The 16,839-nt window shown below is 39.4% G+C and overlaps 1 protein-coding gene across 1 annotated transcript; it reads right to left on the reverse strand.

Moving 5' to 3' along the window:
* Positions 1-3,497: 3,497 nt before the first annotated feature.
* LOC140930746 (polypeptide N-acetylgalactosaminyltransferase 1-like) lies at positions 3,498-15,931 on the reverse strand. The gene is made up of 8 exons (XM_073380454.1): positions 15,320-15,931; positions 14,042-14,208; positions 12,801-13,176; positions 7,001-7,118; positions 5,914-6,246; positions 5,149-5,247; positions 4,505-4,627; positions 3,498-3,971 (listed from the first exon to the last, which is right to left on the reverse strand). Exons 1-8 carry the CDS (start codon positions 15,649-15,651, stop codon positions 3,834-3,836), a joined length of 1,686 nt encoding a protein of 561 aa, XP_073236555.1. The 5' UTR covers positions 15,652-15,931; the 3' UTR covers positions 3,498-3,833.
* Between the last annotated feature and the right edge of the window lie 908 nt (positions 15,932-16,839).

Below are 16,839 nucleotides of genomic sequence, written 5' to 3' on the forward strand. Positions count from 1 at the left end.
TTAATTGATTTCGGTTATTTCGTTGATGATGGTTTGTTTTTTAAAAATTATTGATGTAATTCAGCAGCATGGCCTGGCCAATATCCACTTCAAAAAAGGAAAATATCCTCAGGAGCAATATTTAACTAAATAAAATATTACCCGGAGCAATATTGAACCATGAATGTAATTACTGAGTAACGCGATCCCTACGTGTACATGTGGCATGGAGACTTTTTCGAATCTTTAAGGAAGAGATCAAACGAAAGACGAAAGACTTTTCTCAAAAGAGCTCTCGCGAAGGGTACTAAAGAGTAAAAGGTTTAATCATTCTACTGCATTTGTTTTTTCTTTGTTTTAGTTGGCCGGCGCTGCTATTTTTTTTGAAAGCACTGTACGTGATAGCATGCACCGGATAAGTAACAACCAGTTATTGCGGTCAATACGAGAAATATCAGCCCAGTTAATCACGTATGAAATAGTGTAAGCGTTTAATGAAGTACATATCTAATGATTTTCGTTGCAATTGTTTGGAAAGTTCGTTAATATCTTTAACCAAGAGACTTTGTTCGGCCTTGACCAGCGGTCGTGCGTCATTGCACAGAATAAGCACGGGTAACCAATCGTTATCACGTGACGTCACGGCGGCCAAGTTGTTTTTCCAAAACATCCATCTCGTGGGGCCTTTGTAATTGAACTCTAACCTCGCTCCCCGGGTCCCCTGGTTTTCTGATATGCCGCCGCCATATTGGAAAACGAACGGACCCCGGGGACGGGGTTGATTGTGTCTTTACTCATGTGAAAACTTTCCTTTGTTCCAGTTAGTTATTCTATAAAGCCATATAATAAATAGACTGTAATGATATGTTGACGCCGCGTTCATTCAACGAAACGGCGCGCGTAATTGAATAATTTTCGCCACGGTTAACCAAGCGGACGTTCACATGTTCATTTTACGGATAGCTTATGGATCAACTTTCCAGCGCGGTTAACGAAGATTATTCCGCTGAACCCGTCCTTCATGCGCGCATTACTTTCTACAAGACTGAATATAGGGGTCACGCGAAATCTAGTTTAAAAAGAGGCTCTGTTAGGGTAAAATATCGACAAGCGAAATGGCCTTGAAAGAGCGTGGGGTTCACTGTGACAAGGTTAAATACCGACAGGGACGTAGCGTACTCCTTAAAACGCAAAAGGACTGTAGATGAAATTCAGAGGAGGGACATACTTACCCTTAACCCTAACCGCCACTCCTATGAGGACTTCTTTAAAGGCAAAGACGGTATGCAGGACTAAGATAATCAGCAGCAGACATGGCATTAAGTCTAATATCTAGATTTCTCTAGCGACGAGGTACGGTGGAGGAGTTTACGTCCATGTAATTGGAGTGGCAGGACACTTCTAATTGGATTGCTTGAGAACAGTCTCCGACATTTTCGCAGAAATTCCATACTGATGACGTGTCACTACACTGATCTGGGTACTGCTTCTGATTGGTTGAAACAAATTTCCCACCTGACACGACCAATCAGAAGCACTACCCAGATCTGGGTAATCATGCCATTTCAGCTAATTTCTGCGTTCGTCTCTCAGACTCCATTTGGTGGGGAAACCAGAGGTGGCTCCAAGGAATAGCGGCTGCTGTCGTAGGCTGTTAATTAGACCCGCTGAAAACAAACTCGTAGGCCTAAGCGTAGTAAGTTGAAAGTTGTACGGAATCGCGGGCGCAAGAACTCGGAAAAGAAACTCTCATATAAATGACTGGGATGCTCTCCGTCTCACTTAGGGTGTTGAGAACGTACGGAAAGCGAATATTAATGCTTATAAAGCTATCTCTTAGTGTTGTGCGGAACGATATTCTTTGTTGGAGTATGATGATCTCCTAGGGGTCAAATAAGACCTGAGCCATGCCCAGATTGGTCCCGTCACTTTAAAAAGGCATTCCCCCCGCGGCGCAAGAATCAGAACGACATAATCATACATGTTAATGTTTATTGAAAATAATTTGTTCAATAATTTAATTGTTTGATAGGCCGTCTTCCTACCCCATTTTCTGACAATAGATCCTATACAATTACCTTTGAAAATAATGAGTTTGTATATTAAGTTCTCTATTAATTGTTAGTTGTTAGTTGCTATTTACTGGCTTATCTGCAACCAGTTTAAGCAGAGCTGAGAAAAGGATGACAAAAACGTTAATGAATATCCTCATTTTTAGCTCAATGAAATGGTACAGATATATCACACTGTTTCACTCCTAATCAGTTCTTTCCCATGTTCAAGTACCAAAACTCCAGTTTTCGGGTAAAAAATCTAATCCTGCTTGAGGCAATACGCCACTTGCACATCTCCCATAGTGCACCTTACTTGCCCCCCGTCCCCCCCCCCCCCCCCCAAATTTTGCATCACCTTTGTTTTTCATTTCTCCTGGGTCAGATTACAGCCATCCCAAGAGAAATAGGCCACTTTCGATTTCCAAAAACCCTCACTTTCAAAATGAGGCTAGGTGCACAACCTTTCTTGTGAAAATGAGTTTTATTTGCATGCGAATGATGATTTCCATAGCAAAGGCTGAGCACCTACCCTCGTTCTGAAACAGAGGCCAGGGGGAACTCGGAAATGGCCTACTGAAAACTTATGCCCTTGAAAAATTTTCGGGACAAACAAGGTGCATTATCGGAGATGCGCAAGTGGCCTATCGCCTCATGCTGGCTGGCTGTAAGTTCAATAAACTATGTTTTCAAAATGGCACGACAGTCGAACGTACAAACAAAGACGAATAGCAAATACAATATTTGCCTACTTGTATCTCAAGAAATTTAGGCGTAGCGGAGTGAAGCATGAAGAATTTAGGTTCATTCCACAGCCAGCAGGAACGTCTAGAGTACTGGAAATCACGAACAAAGAGTCTCCAAACTATAATACTATGCTTAAACTGAGTGGTCAGCCGTCTGTATCGAAAAAGCGACGATTCCTACAAGGAAGAGGACAGCAGCAGAGGGCAACAGCAACAGTAGTAACAAAACATATTATTTTTATGTCCAAAAAGCGGCGTGAGTTAATCGAAATATACAAATCATAGGTCGATGTAAAGATAAAGTAACCCTCGGTAAAATTCACAAAGTCTTCGCTGAGGCGAAGTGGTGATCCATAAAAATCGTGCGTTGTACGTCATTTCAACACACTCCAATCAGCTTTTAGAATTTCGCACAGAACAAGCATTTTGAATCAGAGTTTGAATATAAGTTACTGTAATAATATATATTAAGTACATTACATCTGGATCGTGTTTCTCCTATTCAAGGCTAGAGATCTGTTCAGATATAAGCAAAAACATTCTGTATAAAGTTTATGAAAATCGTGAAATTCATTCCCCCATAAAAAGGCTTTTCTAATCGCAAACATTGGTTTCCTAAAAACATAAAATCTGCCCATCCGCGCAATTAAACATCCGAAAAATGTAGAGGCCTCATATTCAGTTTTCGTAAATACGAGAGAGAATTAAAAAAGTCAGTGAATATAAATAGATAATAATATTTAATTAATATATTAAAAGTGAATTTCGGTTTTAGTGCCAGGTCGTCGAGGTTTGGAATTGAGCCACCATCAAGAAGGAAAATGAAAGTTCGACAAGAGTATTTCACACTGTTTGTAGCGACCAGAGAGTTCTGGGACGCCTTGGCGGTATGTTTCAGCTGTCCGTATGGATAATGACTCCAGTAACAGGTAGTTAGTTCCCTCAACAACAACAAACGCTTATTGAGACGCTGGGTTCTCTTTCCTTCTTCCATAGCGCCAGAGTCGGCGCTGTAACATCGCGCTGACTGGCCTGATGGCGAGATCTGCTGTCGCGTTTAGTCCATGTCATCTGTTTTGGAAAATTCCCAGACCTGCGAAGTTCGGCCATCGCAGGCGCGAACACGCGAGTGGCCAGAGCTTGCGGATCCGCGGTCGATGCACACGTCACGGCGAGGGTGGTAAAGCGTGTTACCCTGAACAAAGAAAGCAAAAACGCTTAAGCACGTGCAATGGAATCCCACTCTACGGATACCCGTATATAACGGACAATTTCGTTTGTCCCGACGAAAAGTTCATATATTTTCTCTAAAATACGGACACCGGACACTTTTCTGTGTTCCTAGGTATAAAATCTCATAAAACTTCAACCTCGCTTTATGGACACTTGTTATCTGTGCACTGTCTATTCTCCTGATCACATTCATGCGCTAACTGTTGACATTGCCGCACCCTGTTCAAATAATGACAGATTTCTATGGGTTAATACAGTAGCAAACTAGTGTGACAGATTTCTATGGGTTAATAAGTAGCAAAATAGCGTGACATGTTTGATTCTGATAAGTCCGGATAATACGGACACGATGGCATGTTTCCTTGGTGGTCCCCTGTCAAACTACATTTTCTCGCCATCATCCCCACCACAAGAATTCTTTACAACCCAACGCCAGCCCTCAGGCCACTTTTGCTAAAAGCGCCCCCCTTCCCACTCCACCCTACACAACCATACCTTGTACGCCCATCTCTGGTTCTGCTTTAGTCCGTCACATTCACGTAAATACAAATCATAGCCGTTATAGTCCAGACAGTTGTCCTCTGACTTCAGTTCTCCTTTACTTGTCAATACAAAGTACTAAAAACAAGAAAACGGGGTCATAGAATTAAAGCTATAATAAGAGGATACATTGTTGTCGCTAAAAGTGCGACAAGAAGGAAAAAAATGAATTCTTTACTTAGATAGAGCACGCTTTGTTTTGCTCCGTCTACGTAAATGTATATCTACGTTAAGGCGTCACGTTAAAGGGACTAAATCACGAAAATATTGCTGTTTTAAGTCAATTCTGTACCAAGGTAATTAGGATCATTTTACGTTTCTGTGAAACTGCCCACCTACCCCTCCCCTAACCCAACATTTTGCCCTAAGTAAGAACTAAGTGTTAATGTTGGTTTAGGGGAAGGGTAGGTGGGCAGTTTCACATAAAGGTAAAATGATCCGGTAGTTATTTAAAGCCTTTACCCACACACAAAACGCTCCTGAAGAATGGAATTTCTGCTTCGCGGGGAAACCAGTGGTGGCGTCGCGGCATGTCAGCTGTTTTCTCTGGTTATCATCCTCACTGTAACTAACTAACAACAAGTAGCAAGTTTCATTACCTGGTTTCCTCCCTGGCCATGACATTGGTACAAACCAAGCGGGGCATCATCTTTCTTCCCAAGCGTGTCTAGACACATGTCACTCGAAGGATTCCGTACCTACAGAAAAATCAAAACAGAATAATGGAAGACAGATTTCTTGCCCGCAGGACACGGATAAAACAAAGAAGTCTAAAGAAACGAACAAGCTGCAAAATGACTTGAAATGCATTCCTGTTTGTGCCACAAGCGTAATAAGCTGTGGGTTGGTAAATTGTCGCGTGCAGTTTCTAAGAATATGGGTGAAACGTACTTGTTGGAGTGGGGACTCCTACTGGTATAAGGGAGCTTATTGAGGTGAGGGTGCTTACGCAATATGGGCGCTCATTAGAATAGAGGCACTACCTCGAGAAGAGGCCTTTATCAGTATAAGGGAGCTTTTTGAGATGAGGGTGCTTACGCAATAAGGGCGCGCTCATTAGAATAGGGGCGCTTATTGGAGAAGAGGCTTTTATCAGTATAAGGGAGCTTATTGAGATGAGGGTGCTTACGCAATAAGGGCGCGCTCATTAGAATAGGGGCGCTTAATGGTGAATAAGCCCTTATCAGTATGGGGAAACTTATTGGAATGAGGGTGCTTAAGCAATGTAAGCGCTTATTAACAAAAACACATTCGAGGTGGGGCGCTTATTGGTGTGAGGGAGCCAAATCGAATCATTACGTTACACCAAATCCGTGCTAGCGTCCGTTACTAGACTAAGAGTTGACTTAGTATTCTAAACTTACTTGTCCAGCAGCCACAAAGTTTACATCCGGGACTTCAAGTTCAGGAATAATATTTTCCAGATACCATTTGAAACTCTTGCACTCCAACTTCTTTCTAAGCGCTAGTCTCTCGCTGACATCATCGTGTTTTTTCTTCTTGAGATCGAAGCGGATGTTGTAGAAATGTTTACTGTATTCATCCATCCACACATCCGCTACTCTCATTAGATTACGACTAACTACATCAAGGTCGCCTCCTGGACGAGCGGGGAATGAGTACGGGAAGCGTGGTCTGAACACGTGCCCAACACGTGAACACGGCAGCATTTCGATGGTGCCACCACACATCCAGATCTACAGCACAAGAATTTAAGGTCAAGATATCACGTGCAATCGGGATCACGGTAAATGGGCCAGTCTGCCTTCTCATATCAACACAATGACAATTTTATGAGGAAAAAAGGCATGACTCCAGCCCAGCCACCCCGGCTTACAGGGCTGGCTCACCTCATTTACACAACCCTTATAACTTTAGTGAGCGTTCTTCGAGGCCCCCCAACTCCGCATTAATAGGGGGCTTAAGCAAAGACGAGGGCGGCGTCAAAGAGAACGGCAATAGCGTAATAGGTTTAGACTGGCAAAACAACAACTCTGCACGTGCATCACGCTTTTTTGTACATTTCTTTGCCGTCGTTGCACGACTAGAACGTGAAACTGCCTAATTACACGTTTTGTCGAGGACGGGAAAACGAGACAACAACTTCCCTTTTCTTTTCCTAAACTTTGATACAGTCCTTTAGAATTCAACTCCAAAAAAATTTGCCAACATTTGACGAATTAAACGAGATGGAATGAGCGCAGTTAAGTTTGAAGCAGCACAAATTCACTTTTTAAGTGACGTTTTCGTTGCCGTCGCCGTCGTCGTTGCTTAAGCTCCGTAATGTTTGGGCAGAGCAGCGCCTACGCAGAGGCCATGGGTTCGAATCCCGTTGAAGCCCTGGAAGTTTTAACGAGTTAATTTTTAATGGCTTAAATTACCACTGCTTTCATCATATCTTCATTTAAATCATGAGCTTCTATTAGAGCTAAGGAGGAATACGAGACTCACCCTAAAAGAAATTTCCAGATTTTCGCCACCCCAAATGTCCATTCCGGTGTCATAAGTTCCTATTTCTTCAAAATAACTTTTATCAATAGAAAACAACCCTCCGGCCATCACTGGGGTTCTGTAAATAAACAAAAAAAATAGAGAGCTTTAGATTCGAGGACGAGGACCACTACGATTACGGGATTTTCTCAATAGTAAGTAGTGCTCGCGCGTGAACCAGCGTCATTTTGGCGGGAAAACGTGATAGCCGTCGTCACTCTACCGCGAGTTTTAGCGAGGATGTCGTAGTGGCGGGAACAAGTTATCAAATGTGAGAAGTTTTATCATTTTACTATCGGAAGAAGGCTTAACATCCTTCAATCAAGATAACCGTACAAACGTTTTTGGTGAAAAAAAGTAAGACGATGCTTTCCGAGGTGTATCTTTAGAGAACACGCGGAAAGACTTTAAGTGAAATCTCGTATTCGTACTCCTCCTCAAATCTAAAGCTCTCTACTGTTGATCATTTCATAGTCACTGGAAAGATAAAGGAGAATGCAAATGGGTAAAAGATGTATGTTTACCGTGAGAGTGGGAAGGGGGGGGGGGGGGATGTGGCCCTGAATCGTTTTGTCTTCAGTAGAGGTAACCCCTGGAATCCCTCCCCACTCTTCACTACAAAATTACCAATAAACCTGACAAAGGGTCTGGAGTGACAAAACCCACCTTTATTACAGTACATCTCAAATTATAGGATTTTTCATCATTAGACTCACAACAGGCTACTGTCAATCAAATTGGGGGAGGACATATTCCCCGTCAGTAATACTATAGTCTATAGAAGTAGGATTGATCAATCACTTAGAACGTTCTTCAAGCTTGGCAGAACTTTACCGCCGATTCTCAAAGAGTTTTAGACGGAGAGCATTTAACATTAAAAATTATGGATCTACCCTAGTTTTGCACAAGTCATTTCCTCTCTTTCACTAACAACAATATTGCTGGGTGTTGAGTCTAAAATTTGTGTCTGGAACATCTAAATGCATGCAATTATGAGACCATATAACTTACAAGATTAGATTAATCAAGGAACAAAGAACAAATCTAACCCCAGATAGCTGAATCGCCCCACTATCCACACTTATGGACCAGTTGACAACACTCTTATACACTTCCAGCAACTTTTTTGAGTTAATAACATAACCATTAAGTTGTCAGATTAAGCAACAACAATGGTATCATATGAATGCCTGTGACCAGTCATTGAAGAACAAATGGCCCTTTATGTCTTGAGCGAGCAGCAAGGGTATAATTACATCGTTGATATAAGTCCTTTTAGCCTGTTCCAGGCATTCAGATAGTAGAGCGCAGTGTTCAGATGGTGGGGATCGAACCTCGTTTTCTTCACCTTGTCGTTTTCCGCTCACTTTCTTCTACCTGAACACCTGGAAAAGCCTGGTTATAAAACCTTTACATCATATTTAAACAAATGCTCTCTAAGAAGGACACAACTGAGACCAAACTTGGTGCGTGCACGCAAGGTCCTTTGTTCACTTAATACATGACTTGTTTAAATTTACCTTAGAAGGACGAATAAATATACAGTAATTGCAAATTACATACAGTCAAGCCTCTTGATTTCAGTCCCTACAGATTAAATAAGTAAACACAGGACTAACAAGATCCAGTGTGTACTTATTTGATGAGGAAGGACTAAAGATATCCAGCACTTAGTGGCCACCCAGCTCTATTTGGTAGCCTGGGTTATTAAAATCCCAATGTATGTAACATCGATCAACGTCAATTTGCTGTTAACGATATCAATGCCGCATAGTCAAGAAAAAGGGCTATGAGGATTTCTAAAATAATCACTTAAAGAAAAGTGCTTTTATCTCTTGACAAATTCTCTAACTAATTCTTTACGAAATTTATGAAGATTGACAGACTGGAGTTTTTGTATTATGCATATGGATATTGGGTCTTACCAGGTAGAGCCACTACCTTCTCGGAAGGGAGTGGCAAGGGATATTATTACCTCCTTGGTACTTAATTTCGTAGGTCTTTAATTTTGCGTTCTTCAGAATTGTAAAAAATTTGCAAAAGACTTGTGAACTTAAATCGTCGCAAAATTTAAGCACACGACATTAATTTAATACCCATGTAGAAAATTCAAAACACAGGCAAATTAATTTTCATGAACATCAATGTAATAGCAACTTCATATAGGGGATATGTATGGAGGTTGTAGTTAATTTTTTACCTCAGGTAATTTTTATTTTTCCATTGTCTTTGGGTAATATATGTTAATGAATTTGAAACAAAGGAAAAACAAAATTAACTAAAGTAAAAAAATTAACTGCAACATGGACAAATACTCAAATTGTTAACTGGTTTTACTGCTACGTTTCATTTTAAATCTTCAGTTTTAAAATAACCTCAATTTCCAAAGATTTCACACATTGCTTGTTCCATCTAGAAATTTTTAATAAGTTCAAACTGTTTGAAAACCAAAATGAAGTTGAGAATGCGAAATCATGAAATTTAATGCCCTTTTTTCATATTTGGCTGTTGAAATTGCGAAAACAAAACCCCGAGAAATATTGTCTCACCAAAATTGTCAAATTAAGGACCCACAAAATTATTAATACCAATAAGGCAATAGAGCGCTAACAGGGAGCTTAACAAGAATTTACACTGCATGGGTTTTAAAAGGTGAAAATATTTTTGTTGCTGGTAATTGTATAGAATAATATCATTGCCTGGTTGCAACTGTACAAATGACTCCATCGACGAAGTATAAAATTATTAAGCTGAGTGATCATTGCACGAGCATGTTTGACCTAGGTGGGATTACAGCATCGGTGGAGCAATGTTTCATTCACAGTAGAAAGGTAATTGTTGTTTAAAATTCAAATAGTTTTAAGCAACAATAACCTCCCTACAATGAATTAATTATTATTTGATCACTAATACCACATTACTTACATTCATGGATCGAGACAGATATCTACAGTACAGGAGGGCTGTCAATATAGGGTAGGGGGCTGGGGATTTCTCCCAGCTTCTGTGGGCATGATCCCCGCTACTTTCAAAGGAGACAAAGGGAAAATATAACCAAAAGATCATCCGTGTGGTTCAATTCTACACCTTCCAATTGCACATAGCAAGGAATGTGAAATTTTCGTGACAGTCCTGGTAAGGTAAGGTAATGCCTTTATTTAAAGAGGGTAAACATGTGACAGTTATGAAAAAACTGATAAACTTGTGGCCACTGGTCTACAGATCATTGATGTTGTTTATGAAATTACACTGAATTACACTGAATCTCTTCTAGAGTGCTGTCGTACATTAATTAATTATCAAGTTATTGCAATGTGATGTAGATATTTCTAGTCATAAGGTAATAAGGTTATAGAGGGTTGACAGGGATTTTAACAATAATTTACACTGCATGGGTTTTAGAAGGCAAAAATATCATTGTTGCTGGTAATCATAAAGAAGAATATCATTGCCTTGTTGTGCTGTACAAATGACTTCATCTGAACAGAGTAAAATTATTAAGCTGAGCGATCAGTGACAAGCATGTTTGACCTATGTGGAATTACAGCATCGGCGGAGCAATGTTTCATTCATAGTAGAAAGGTAATTGTTGTTTAAAATTCAAATAGTTTTAAGCAACAACAACCTTACTACAATGAATAAATTAATTATTATTTGATCACTAGTACCGCATTACTTACATTCATGGATCGAGACAGATATCTACAGTACAGGAGGGCTGTCAATATAGGGTAGGGGGCTGGGGATTTCTCCCAGCTTCTGTGAGCATGATCCCTGCTACTTTCAAAGGAGACAAGAGGAAAATATAACCAAAAGATCATCCTTGTGGTTCAATTCTACACCTTCCAACTGCACATAGCAAGGAATGTGAAATTTTCGTGACAGTGATCCTGGTAAAGTAAGGTAAGGTAATGCCTTTATTTGAAGAGGGTAAACATGTGACAGTTAAGAAAAAACTGATAAACTTGTAGCGGCTGGTCTATAGATCATTGATGTTGTTTATGAAATTACACTGAATTACACTGAATCTCTTCTACAATGCTGTCGTACATTATCAAGTTATTGCAATGTGATGTAGATATTTCTAGTCACAAGGTAGTAAGGTTATAGAGGGTTGACAGGGATCTTAACAATAATTTACACTGCATGGCTTTTAGAAGGCAAAAATATCATTGTTGCTTATAATCATAAAGAATATCACTGCCTTGTCGTGGCTGTACAAATGAGTCCATCTTAACAGAGTAAAATTATTAAGCTGAGTGATCAGTGAACGAGCATGTTTGACCCATGTGGAATTACAGTATTGGCGGAGCAATGTTTCATTCATAGTAGAAAGGTAATTGTTGTTTAAAATTCAAATAGTTTTAAGCACCAACAACCTTACTACAATGAATTAATTATTATTTGATCACTTGTACCACATTACGTTCATTTACTGCTCAAGATATATATCAGTTCTACAGTACAGGGCTGTCAATATTGGGTAGGGGGCTGGGAATTTCTCCCAGCTTTTGTGAGCATGATCTCTGCTACTTTGAAAGGAAATAAAAGAAAAATTAAGAACCAAAAGATCATCCTAGTGGGTTCAATTCTACACCTTCCAATTGCACATAGCAAGGAATGTGAAATTTTAGAGACGGCTGTCCTGGTCTACAGCTCATTGATTTTGTTTATGAAATTATACTGAATTACACTGAATCTCTTCTACAGTGCACGTACATTATCAAGTTATTGCCATGTGATGTAGATATTTCAAGTCATAAGGTAATGGGTTAAAGAGGGTTGACAGGGATCTTAAGAATAATTTACACTGCATGGCTTTTAGGAGGTGAAAATATCATTGTTGCTGGTAATCATATACATTTAGAAGAATATCATTGTATTGTTGTGACTGTACAAATGAGTCCATCTTAACAGAGTAAAATTATTAGCTGAGTGATCAGTGCATGAGCATGTTTGACCTACGTGGAATTACAGCATCGGCGGAGCAATGTTTCATTCAGAGTAGAAAGGTAATTGTTGTTTAAAATTCAAATAGTTTTAAGCAACAACAACCTTACTACAATGAATTAATTATTATTTGATCACTAGTACCACATTACTTACATTCATTGATTGAGCTAGATATCTACAGTACAGGGCTGTCAATATAGGGTACATGTAGAGGCTGTTGAAATCGTGAAAATATAACCGCGTGAGATAATTATTGTCTCACCAAAATCGTCAAATTAAGGACCCGCAAAATTTAATACCAATAAAGTAATGGATGGCTGACAGGGATCTTGACAATAATTTACACTGCATGGCTTTTAGAAGGTGAAAATATCATTGCTGCTAGTAATCAACAGAAGAATATCATTGCCTGGTTGCGGCTGTACAAATGACTCCATGATCTACAGAGTATAAAATCATGAGTGTGATCAGTGCACGAGCATGTTTGACCTAGGAGGAATTACAGCATCAGTGCAGCTGTGTTTCATTCACAGCAGAAAGGTAATCGTCGTTTAAAATTCAAATAGTTTTAAACAACAATTACCTCACTACAATGAATTAATTATAACTTGATCACTAGTACCAGATTACGTTCACTTTACTGATCAAGATACAGTACAGCTCAGAGATAAGCAACCAACCCACACGCAAAACACATGCACGTTTTTTGTGTTAATGCAAAAATTGAAATATCTTTTTTGCTGCAAGTAACAAAAGATTGAATTAATGATTGATTGTAAAACCTTACCAGAACCACAGGGAAACCAACCTTATTCCATCAGTAGCATCCTTGCGTCTTTCCATTTCATACTGTGGCACAGGTTTCCAACCAAATTCAAGCCGCCAACGGAAAATACCCCGATGGAATGGTTCCGGAACGGCATGATAATAAAAGTTCTGATCACTTATTTCATCTATGACAGGCATGACTACATTGGAACGATTTTCAGCTATTCTAGCGAGTAGAGGAACGAGCCAGCCTTTAGAACATTCACAATGAGCATCTAAAAATGTCAGCACATCTCCCTTGGCTTCCGCCGCTCCTTTGAGTCGAGCACGAATGAGACCTTCTCTCTTTGTAAGTCTGATAATTCGAATAATTTTTAATTTGGCTACATAATCCTCGAGCTTAGTTTTCAGTTCATCTGCAAGAGAAGAAACAATAACATCCAATCAAAGATTGTTATGGATTAGGCAAAGGAAAAGGTATGTTACTAAAGAATAACCATATCAAACATTTACATGTACTTATAGACTTTCCAAAAGTCCTTGTTTTCCTGGTTGATTATGCCATTTTAACGGACTTTTCAGACCTATTTCGCACAAAATTCACCTCTTAAAAATTCCATCGGTGACATCATGGCAATTGACCAATAGGAGAGTGAGTGATATTTGATGCCACTCTTGACACAGCACATGTCAATCAGTTTTTCCCATGTGAATTTATAGTGTCAATCAAATCCATTCAGGTGAAACAAGTCGACCTCGCAACTTCTTTGCTCACTCTGTCACTGCGTGACCTCATAGAAGCTGGCTTCGCTCGCCTTTACAAAATTATGAGAGGTCGACTTGTAGCAAGTCTACCATTTACTTTACATGGTAGGACAAACAATACAGTAAGAAGTCACTTTGAAAAACTGATTTTCTTCCCACACTGACGGTTACCCAATACTGTTGACATTGATACATACATGTAAGTACAAAATAAGTTTACCACTCAGATGAGTAGACAAGTTTTGTCGACTCAACAGTCTACGTTGTCTACTGAAAAAATGCATCTCATTAGGGGACCTAGAAATTTTAGAGCAAGTTGAGGAAAGCTAGGAACACTGACATGGTTGTTACATTGTACAAGTCTGTTAGTCAAACAAGTGAAGAAAAAAAACTGTAGACTCGACAAGCCTTTTTGTCAAGTGGACAACTCAGTGGGGCAATTCAGAAATTTTTGAGCAAGTTAAGGTAGGCAAGGAACCGTACAGCGATAATCATCTTTGTAAATCTAACACATACCTCTTTCACTTGCATCATCAACCAGAATAATTTCTTTGAGTAATTGTGGAGGAGTCCTGTTTATAACACTATGTACTGTTCTAAGTAAAGTTGACCAAGCTTCATTGTGAAAACAAATAATAACAGTGCTTGTAGGGAGAGGTAGTGCATACTTCTTTGACTTACATCTGTTGAAATAAAGAATAGTAACAATATATCTGTTAGGGTAGGCAGTGTGGCTGAACAGTTACAGGTTTACAGCACTGGACTTGCAATCAAGACACAGTCAAAGGAGTTCAAGTTAGCCAAGGGGGAGAGGGGGGGGGGAATATGATGCCTATTCAGCCCAGTCAAAATGTGCCGGCAGCCAGCGATTTCACTGCCTACAACAAAATGTCTGCTGCCTACTTTATACTAAAATTCACTGAGATGCGGTCTCTAGTATTTCAATTGATCGAATCATGAAAGCCACAAATATTCGAAGAAATATACACGAATGAGTCATCTTGCCTACTACTCAAAAACATTTTGACCGGGCTGCCTATTACGTAACATCAAAAATAAGACACAGCCTGTAACATTAAAACAAGTATATAAGGTACATCTTAGCAAAGTCACACATGTTAAACCTGCAAAGGCTTTTTTTGTACCATTTATCTGGGAAATTTGCATCTTATCTAAAATGCATATTCTGCAAGAATTTTGTACTTATTAAATTGTCCAGAGGCCCTGTAGTTCCACATCCTTCTTATTTTTTGATAAAGAGTGTATCCAGACAAAACTCCTTAAAACAATTCTAACATGCAATTACAAAATATACACTTACATGTACTTTTGAAATAAAGAATAACTGGTAAGATTTCCGTATAACCAAATACATTTATTATGCATACATATATATTTCGACTCTATTCATATTAAACTATTTGTGAGAAAAAGTATGTAATAGCAATTTAAATGTATACCGAAATCTCAAATAACTTGACTTAAGCCTACAGTGTAATCCAGAAGAACAGAGGAAAAAATCCATCTAAACGGCTTTCTTGTGATCATTTTCTGCTGTGATGCAAAGAAACGCCTGTACAACAATTACAATCATATCAATTCAAGTTGTGCTGAGTAATGTCCGCGCGATGGTTACCGCCCTATGGAAACAAAACCTACAATTTTCAACTGGATGCCCTATATTTCCCTTACCGATAATCCTATAAACAGTATAATCGGCACACTTAAAAATTAAAATTAACAAAATGACAAGCTTACATACATGTATGAATTAGCCGAGGATCAAAATCTTACTTGTAATTTCTCACATCAGGTAGGTTCCGCTCTAATGAAATCTTGTCGCTTGCAACGCGGTTAAATGCATGATCACTGAAGCCTTTTTGTTCTCTTTTCTTTTCCAAAAAATTTAGCGACACTGCAGCGCCCCATTCCCCGGGTTTATCGGGGTTTCTATCCGGAGTTCTATCGTACATGAGAAGGCTGTAAATTATTCCATGGTCGTCATTCGAGGTATCAGCACCCGCCGAGAGTTCGTTGCTAAAAATATGATACGTGGCCAAATATATCCACACAGAGGAGGTGATGACTACAAAGTAGAACACGATTCGTCTTTTTGGAATTATCATGGCTGGAATTATCAATAATCAACGAAGCAAGATGCATCGTTCCATACACCCAAGCACTTCTGCATATTCGTCACATGTGTGTAAACGAAACATTCCAAAGTCGACAAATCACGCCATTTTTTGGCTTCGAACCACCCATTCACGAATAAAATAATACTGGCTGACAAGGCATTTATCTACTTCTAGCTTTTGGCTCAATGACGAAAAGAAACGAGTGAAAATACTTAGTAACTTCTTCAAGCAACCGGCATCGCGGCATCGTGGAATCGGAATGTACGTGGAGCCGTTTCAGACCAGCGGCTGGGAACAAAGATTAGTAGAGGGGTGGGGTGAGACAAGATATTTTGTCGGGATGGGAGAGGAGACTAGTCAAATCATCCCTACAAGGTCCGATAGACCAACTGTCCGATTCATAAGGTAAACAAATTAAAAAGTTGATGTTTTCGAGTGCTAGACCTACAAAAGAAGAATCAAAATCGAAAAGCTTGGTGTTCCTGAGCTAAATAAGGCTTACAGAAAAAAAAAAAAAAAAAACAGTAGCCGAGCTGGGATAAAAAAATTGTATGAATGATTGAAAGACTGATTGTACGATAAAAGCTGCAATTTCCCAAACAAAAAATTATACTTTAAACTAGTTATACACATCCACTCTTGTTATATTGTTGTGTTTATAGTAAACAGTGAGTACAGCGTGCAACCAAGTCCAAACAAGGATCTAAAAGAGACGATTACCGTTCCTGGGATCTAGCTACAATTGATTGAACATTGATTAAAGCCGGTTCTATTAGGTGTCCTTAAAACTACCTCTCAACCATCACCTTGCTTTGAAACCATTCTTTACAAAATAAAAGGCGACATTATCGATACGAATGAAGTTTCCTTCCTCAAAACGTCAGTGTAAATTAATAAATGAGTCCCTGAACTGGTGACTTACTTTTCTAACCGCATTATTAAGACCGGTCCCCTGATTTGAACGGCAAGTTTTACAACTTCAAATCGACTAAAAGAAACAATGAGTTTCGAAAAGGACGATCACCTTAAAATCTGTCACATGAAATGCGGACTTTAGCCACCATGACTACGTGCTTATCTTTGACTGGACGGAGGACCCAATATTCCTACGTAGTCATCCAATAAAGGTAATGGTTTACAAGCCTATAAAAAGGTAAAGGTAGGTCAAGGTGCACA

This window comes from Porites lutea, chromosome 3, assembly GCF_958299795.1.
Source record: "Porites lutea chromosome 3, jaPorLute2.1, whole genome shotgun sequence".
Classification (NCBI taxonomy): domain Eukaryota; kingdom Metazoa; phylum Cnidaria; class Anthozoa; order Scleractinia; family Poritidae; genus Porites; species Porites lutea.